This window comes from Polistes fuscatus, unplaced genomic scaffold, assembly GCF_010416935.1.
Source record: "Polistes fuscatus isolate 324 unplaced genomic scaffold, CU_Pfus_HIC Scaffold15, whole genome shotgun sequence".
Taxonomy (NCBI): Eukaryota; Metazoa; Arthropoda; class Insecta; order Hymenoptera; family Vespidae; genus Polistes; species Polistes fuscatus.
Window position 1 is genome coordinate 2,810,100 of NW_025113053.1, and position 8,896 is coordinate 2,818,995.

The 8,896-nt window shown below is 35.2% G+C and overlaps 1 protein-coding gene and 1 long non-coding RNA gene across 2 annotated transcripts; one reads left to right on the top strand and one right to left on the bottom strand.

The window, feature by feature from the left end:
- Nucleotides 1–3,421, bottom strand: LOC122514459. Its single transcript, XR_006303056.1, has 2 exons — nt 3,253–3,421; nt 1–49 (listed from the first exon to the last, which is right to left on the bottom strand). It is a non-coding gene; the product is annotated as an uncharacterized LOC122514459 (long non-coding RNA).
- LOC122514455 lies at nt 3,281–8,886 on the top strand. Its single transcript, XM_043631307.1, is given in 5 exon segments — nt 3,281–3,462; nt 4,638–5,637; nt 5,721–6,259; nt 6,261–6,655; nt 6,753–8,886. Coding segments are annotated over 5 exon segments (4,188 nt in total). The 5' UTR covers nt 3,281–3,325; the 3' UTR covers nt 8,870–8,886.
- The last annotated feature ends 10 nt before the right edge of the window (nt 8,887–8,896 follow it).

Sequence of the window (8,896 nt, forward strand, 5' to 3'; positions counted from 1 at the left end):
TTTGTTCGTTTATTTATCCTTACGTTTAGTTGCTGTTTTTTCTTGTTCCCTACGAAAAGATCGTTTTACATTTAACCATTCTTTGATGTAATTCTTTTAATTCCTAAAAGAAAGTTTAATGAGATTATTTATATATATAGTAGGATTATTGTTTCGAATAATTTTATTTATCGAGAAATGAAGAATTTTTAATTGTGATAGTAGAATTTGAAAAATTACGTGATTTATATTACTTATTCACACTCACGTTGAAGCCTAATAAAGTACAGAAGCCTCTCCATGCATGGCTGAAGTATCGTCTTACCTTTCGCGTCTAGATAGTAATCCATTTCTTGCCGATCATTGACTTTTGAAAACTTCGAACCATTTACACGTGATATATGTATATTTTGTTATATTTTTAAACGTAAATACATTACTGTTTTTTCTTTTTTTTATTGATCTGTAAATATTATTCTTCTGTATATTGTATAAATGTATGTATTTACATATTCATATTACAAAAGATGAAGAAATTATTAAATTAAAGAAATAATAGTCACTCTATTTAAATGTTTCCATTAATAATATGTTTGCGTTGATTAAGTGCTCATATTTTTCTTTTCACAATTATGTAATATTTACAATTGATTAAGATAAAAGAATACTAATAGAAATGTTTTTTTTTTTTAATAACATTAAAAATATCAATGTCAAATGTATAACGAATAAATAAAAAAAAAAAACAAAAGAAAAATAAAATTATTAATTGTACAAGTATTTTTTTTTTATCTATTTATAACATTTTATGTCAATTAATGAGAATTTTATTGAATATAACTTGATTAATAATTCAATGCTTTGATTTATTTAATTTCTTTTTCTTCTAATTATGAATTAATTTAAAGAGTACAAACGGTGCTTATTTTATCATTGTTCCTAAGATTAATTGAAATTACTGGTATTCTATAGATATTATCTCGGGTAATGTTTTATTCGTGTTTGAATTCAGCACGCATTGGTTTATACCACAAAATAAAAATACATCGAGCCGACTCATGTTACATTCTCGATTCCTCTATTCGCGATTGGTTTTATATAACATAACCAGTTCGTCATATTTTTATCGATGCAAATATATACGTAAATACTTGTATACAATTACTATAGCATCTCGTTGAATCGTTCAGCCTTATCATTCTATTACTTATTTTCTATTTTCTTACGAACAACTGTGTTTTTCATAAGATTTATTTTTCTCTTCTAATTGACTACTTTTAGAATCTAATTTTATCGGTTAACTTTTTTCCTTAAATCAACAAGATATTTACTTAGAAATTATTTACAATCATCGACGTAACATTATTGTTAAAATGTTTTATATATTTGATTGATTTAAACAAAACAAAACAAAAAATATGATTTTATGTCAATACATACTTTACTTGTAATATCATTTGTTCATTAATCAAATGAATATTTTTCAAAACAATTTGTATGTTATAAAAGATTTAAAAATTACTTTTTTTTACAAGCAAAAAATAAAACCTCGTTCTTTATAAAAGTTTCATTTATTATTATCGAATCAATAAAATTGAATATGTTAATTTACTTGAAACAAACAAAATAGTTCACATATAAAAGCATCGTTGGTTCGACTACCCCTCTTGAAACCTTTTTTATCCTATAGGATAATACGATCTTGTAGTAAGGTGAACTGAGTTGGGAGAAGAATCGAGGAGAGACAACAAGGGAAAGAAAGTGTTGGTAGTGAGCGAGTGTTAGCATAACCATCGCCATCGTCGCAGTCTTTTCGTTTATCGGTCAACGTACTTAAAATCAAGTTACAACAATTTCCTCCAATTTTTTCATCTCCTTTTCGTACAATTCAATTATACTTTTCGCATTGTTTCTCTAATTTTGACCATTATCACCTTCCAATCGATATTTTTTTCTTTGTTTTGTGCGTTGTGCGCACAACGCGCGCGCACGACGAGGTATGCGTGTAACGGAAAGAACTTCGTTGACGAGACTAACCACCGATTCATCGGATCATCATGAATTTTCGAGTATCTTGAGAACGAGGAGAACTCAAATTCGAAACTTTCAATGCTGCATCTGTGCCAGTCTCATGTAAGTCGAATATTTGTGTAATTTTTTGAAAACATAACACAAAAAAGAAAGGAAGGTTTAACGTAAGGTTTAAAAAAGGACAAGATTTATAATATAAATATATTCGTAATATAAAAATAAATGATAAAAGAAATGTGTGTTGAAATTTTGAATATTTATTCTCGACTATCATAATTATAGATAGATGTTACATCGTGTTAAATGTAATTAGATGGTTTAGTATCGGTTTAGTATCGTTAGATATCAGCTTATTAACGAGGCGAAACACATTTTCTTCTCATGGATATACCTATTCTCGACAGGGTTGAGAACGTTTTCGAAAATTACACGTTACGACCATTTTCCTGTCCGTTAAATCGCTTAATATTCGTATTACGAATATTAAATGATAATCCACGTAACGCGTTGCTTTACGTTACGATCATTAACTTCTGGATGATCTGTTTACGGGCTTTTAATTTGATTTACGAGACTGCATGCTTAAATTCTCTCAACACTTTGGGAATGCACCGGGGTCGAGAAGAGTATACGCTCTCATAATTAAATACCTTTACTTAATTACACGACAATGTAACTTAGGAAATAGATAGGTAGTTACTACTACTACTATATCTACCTATCTACGGTTGGAAAAGCGAGAGACACGGGAAAAAAATTTCAAACGATTCCTCGATTTTTCTTGGAAACGGGAACAGGAAAGGGAAACAGGAACAAGCTGTGGAATTGGAAGGAAGGTACCCATTCTATCGTTAATTATTTCGTGCCTTCTATACCTTCTTTTCCTTTCATTTCTTTCTTCTCTCATTGTAGCACCACCGTATCTATTCTCGTTATCCTTCGTTCACCACACCCATTCATTACACAAGTTCGTTATGCGAATTAACGAGAAGTACTTGCGTGCGCTTTTATATAAAGTAATAATAATATTATAAAAGATATATATCTTGTGTTTTGCGATGTTATTGATGTTATTGATTATTTTTATAGATAAAAGTGAGTCCTCGTGTGATATTTTCAAACGATCGTATAATCGCTGCGTAACCTTTACGCAACGGATTTGAATAAAAAAAAAAAAGAAAAAAAAACCTTATATATCTACGTTTCGCAAGTAGTTTCTACTTACGTAAATTCTTAACTCACCTCGAAGCATACTGATATTATACCAATACACGTTTTAGTTTATCCGTTGGCGCGTTAACGAGCGGAAGGAAAGATGTCCGCGTCGGAGAAGATTCCGTTGGCCCATGCCGCGGAACCGCAATCATATTACGTGCACGACACCTATCTATTTCATACGCGTAGGAAGAGAACGGAACTACGAATACAATATCTTACCCTCCTCGTTGCACTGTGAGTTCTCGATCGATCGATCAAATATCATTACAGATTTATACTTTATTTACAAATTTCACACGAGATTTATTCTTCATCATATCTTTGCGAACTTTTAATCGAATGGAATGATCGATATAATACAAAAAAAAAAATATATTTCATTTGCGTGAATCGTGAAGTATATCGAAATATAATATTATCGAGAGATCGTTGTCGCCCAAAAATTCGATGATTTACGATTGTTCATTCGAATCGGAAGGCTTTGTTGCTTTCGGATGATAATAATTAATCGAGCGAAGAACCGTGGAAATAGTCGAGATATTTGATTTAAAATACATGCGTGATAATTAGAGTACGAACATAATACACGACATTACGTTTATTACGTGCCGTTAATATATTGCTATTCCATGTATCAAATTTGTCGCGTATCAACGTTCACGTTTCATCGTCCGGAACATAGATGATATATATTATAAAATAGCGCCGATTCTATGCGGCTTAAATGAACACACGAATACAATACGATATATAGTAATAATATATTATATCCAATGAACACATCTACCAACATTGTATTTTAAGCGTAGGTCGATTCGCGTTACGTGACGTCGACCTTGATTACACGAGTAATCGAACAGCGAACAGGCTCTAAGACGTTCGATTTTTACCCCCTCCTCCCCCCACTTCCTTCCCCTTTCCTCCTTCTCATCGTCTTCTCTCTTTCTCTCTCTCTTTCTATCTCTCTCTCTTTCTATCTAATACCCACTCTTATTCTCCGTTAATTGCAATTAAGCGTACTTCAACACTTTGAGTTCCGATCGATTTACATAATGTAAGGATAACGTCGCCCTCGGTTATGTAACTACGACATTTTACTGAATATAATTGGAACAAACCCGAGGACTAAGTACTCTCGACTGGACTCGAATCGAAAAAAATCAGTAATTACCGAATAATCAATTTCGCGACCTCGATCGAGAAGTTTTTTGTTGTCGTTAAAATAGCACATACAAGAACGAGAGAGAGAGAAAGAGCGAACTATTAATTGCAAGAATATTCGTCTTATTCGATTTTCGTTCGATAATAACAAGAGGAAGAAAAAAGAAAACATAATTAGGAAATAATAAATATGATTTTTCCTGTTGAATTATTTGATCATTTGTTAATCGTTTGTCGAACTTTTTCAGAGCAATATTCACGATAGCATTGATCGTGACGATCAGTTATTCCGTGAGTCACTCTGAAGATGGAACATCTAATGTGACATCGAGTACGACGGATTCATCGGAAACAAACGATAGTGTTACTTTAAAATTGGGTCTATCAACGGGATTCGATTCGTATACTTTCAGCAGTACTACAGATGTTAATCATTTCGTTTATGGAGCAGATAGTAACGTTAACTTTTCAACGATGCAGAACTTGACCGATACCGAATTGAAAGAAGCTCTTTTGGCTGGCCAATTGGCTGTGCAATTGAGACTTTCCGCTGATACCGCGGCATTGTCTTCGCCTTTACCATCCCCTTCGCCAGAATCACGACATCGATGGGCAGTCAGAACGAATGTCAACGTAGGTGGATTAGCTTTGGCTGCCATTGGCGAGATTGCCGCTACAAAGAAGATCGAAAGCACGAGAGCCCTCTTAGGCAAACCTTCGGCCATCGGTTACCTTTTCGACGGTGGCTGGGCACCGAAAGGTGTTTGCAAAGAATTTTTTAATGCAAATTGTACCATCGGCAAATATAGGAGTTTCGACGGCACTTGCAATCGTCCCAAGCAACGAGGCTCAGCTTTGATGCCATTTAGAAGACTTTTATCAGCAGATTACGCTGACGGAATCGATTCGCCTCGAAGAGCACGTTCCGGAAATGAGTTACCTTCGGCAAGAGAGGTCAGTTTGAAGGTTCATAAGCCCTCGCCCAGTTCGAATCCTTCGTTCACCGTGATGCTAGCTGTGTTCGGCCAGTTTCTCGATCACGATATCACCGCCACTGCAATCAGTCAGGGCGTTAACGGTAGTTCCATCTCCTGCTGCCCACCTTCCGTTGGTCATCCAGAATGTTTTCCCGTTTCTGTGGGATCGGGTGATCCCGTTTACGATGTCACCGGAAAAACTTGTATGGAATTCGTTCGATCGGCACCAGCTCCTCAATGTAAAATTGGACCAAGGGAACAACTTAATCAGGTGAACGACTCGTTTCATTTTTCATTTTTGTATTTTTCGATCTCGCCTCAGTTGTGCAAAATAATAAATCGTTTTACTTTTAGGTAACCGCTTTTATCGATGGCTCAGCGATATACGGATCGGACTCGAATGTTGCTCATAGTTTGCGCGAATTCTCCGGTGGACGATTGAAGATGCAAACGACGCCAGATAACAGAACTCTTTTACCACCTAGTTTAAATCCAGATGACGGATGTAACAGAGAGGAAGAACGTCTAAGAGGACGTTATTGTTTTCTCGCAGGGGATCCAAGAGCAAATGAGAATCTACATTTGACGACTATGCATTTGATTTGGGCAAGACAACACAATAAAATTGCTGACGAGTTGGCCAAGCTCAATCCGACTTGGACGGACGAACAGATTTATCAGGAAGCTCGTCGTATAATTGGCGCCCAACTTCAGCATATTACTTACGAAGAATTTCTTCCAATTATAATAGGAGAACAGGAGACGAATCTTCAAAATTTGAGACCATTGACTTCGGGTTATAGAGAATGGAACGAGAGTCCCGATGATGATCTGACAAATGACCCGACTATAGCCAATAGTTTTGCTGCTGCAGCTTTCAGATTTGCTCATACTCACATCGCAATTAACGAGACATCTTTTCGAAGATCCGATTAACAACGTTTCAATACCTTGTGGTCTCGATCTCGTATCGTTGAATATTCAACGTGGGAGGGATCACGGACTACCTGGTTATACTAAATGGAGAGAATATTGTAATTTAGGGAAACCCGAATCGTTTAGTGATCTGATCGATCACATGGATCCCGAAGCTCTCGATGCGATATCAAAGCTATACGAATCTGTTTACGATATTGATCTATATACTGGTGCATTGGCGGAAATACCGAAAACCGATGGGATCGTTGGACCTACTTTTACATGTTTAATTGCTGATCAGTTCGCTAGATTGCAGAAAGGAGATCGATATTGGTACGAGGTGCCAGGTCAATCACATTCCTTTACGGAAGGTAAAATATTTTCCTTTAATATACTCATATATATTTATATATCTTTAATTGTACGTTATATCAAACGTTTTAAAATTCTTAACATTATCGATTTTAGAACAATTGCAAGAATTACGTAAAAGTTCCCTAGCGAGAATATTGTGCGACTGTTCCGATCATATAACGCAAATTCAATCAAAAGTAATGCAATCGATTGATATCCATAATCCAATGATATTATGCGAAGACTTACCGGAAATGTCTCTTGAGCCTTGGAAGGAAAATCGTCCAAAGGTACCAATGCTAAAAGTAACTCCCTTCGCTGTGGACTGGTTGAATTTCAAGAAAACTTTAAACGATACAATTCAAGAAATAGTGACGTATATTAACAAAACTAAAACCGATCTACCACCGGGTAGTCCCGATTGGCTAGATTTTCATAATGAATTGAATAACACATTTGCGGAGATTAGGAACCAGCTTAACGATTTACATCCAACAAAGAAACCAATGGAAACGACACCTTACGAAGATGGGAGTTTTATTTTACGAGGTCCTCCTGGAGCAGCCATGCTCGTCGATTGGATAAATTTCAAAAGCGAAATAGTAAAGTCATTGAACGATACCATTGGAGGATTTGGAAGTATTCCACTGATTACTACCGATTGGATCGGATTAAAAACAAGGATCAAGAATCAAACGGCCGATTTGGTATCTCAAATTATTTCCGCGAAGAAGGATATCTTTTCTAAATTTCTATTGAAAAATAAAACGAGTGAAATGGCGATAAGTAAAGAAAGTATTGCAGCCATTTTTGATTGGAAAAATTTTAAAGGCAACATAATCAATTCTCTCGACGATGCTTTAACGAATATTGCTTCTAATATGCCTGGACCTGGCGATCCAGCTTGGGCTACTTTCGGAGAGGATATTAAAGCTCGTTTCAATACTCTTCATGATAAGATAATTGCCGACAAATCGATTATGCCAACAGAGTTAGCTGAACAACCAGCAGATCCGACATTAGACTGGATGTCCATTAAAACTGATATCTTGAATACGGTATCGAATACTGTGCAAAATATAGAAGCATACATGCCACCTCCCGATGATCTCGAAGCTTGGTTAACTTTCAGAGATAAGATTATGAAAAGTTTTGCCAAGATCAACAGTAAGTTTACTGCAAACAACAAAACTATTTTAAAGAATCCATTCACTTATGCAAAAGTGCCATTCGAAGGTGCAGCTACCGTTAATCCAGGCAAATCAAAAGGAAATCCTATGACAATGCAACTCGTTAATTTAACAAACGATTGGTTAGATTTTCGAAGTAAAATAAATGCTTCTATCGCGCAAAAAATCGCAGATATTAAAAGCAAAAATCAAACGATGATAGACCCGGTTGGTTGGATTATTTTTGGCAACTCTTTCAAGAACGAATTTGCGGAATTGAAAAATGAAATTATTGGTATCAAAGCTAAATGGATTGATTTATTCAACATGGATGTAAACAGTATCGACAAGTCACCTACGCTTAATTTCAAAGAAACCACTAAGATTGGGAAAGCTTCGTATAGTAATAACATTACGGTCAAAGCTGCTCCTTTTACGAAGCCAACGTTCTGGCCACCAACGATCATACCGGAAAATGATTGGCTCACTTTTAAAAACCAAATTAACGAGACGATAATGAATTTTTTGAATACCATTAATACAACGAACGCTGATTGGGCTAGTATAGGTGACATGTATACGAAATCAATTAACGATTTGAAAAATGAGATTTTTTCTTTGAAAGCATTAATTTTGGCAAATATTACGAATTCTAAGCCCGCCGATGATTGGATCAAATTCCACGAACAATTGAATACTACCGTGAATGATTTTATCAAAAATCTAAGGAATCAAACACAGGCAAACCTTATTGGGATAATGAAAATACTGTTCGATGCTAAAGATAAATTTTCTACCCTTGATCCACCGAGTTTGCCTTTGGCAAATGAAATGGATAACTGGGCTTCGTATTTTGTCGATCTTAATAAAACTATCGACAACGCTTTGAAGAATATTGACGATTTAAAGCGTCCCATGACGATAGTAAAAGCAGGCGAGCCAATCGCGTCATCATCTGATATCATCAAAGTGCCGAGTTTCATTAGTTGTCTAAGTTTTGTTATGGTTTCTGTCCTGTTGAATCTTACCTTGTTTAAAATAGTGAGAATATACGTTTCATGATAAAATAGAGAAAGAGAGATACGAATA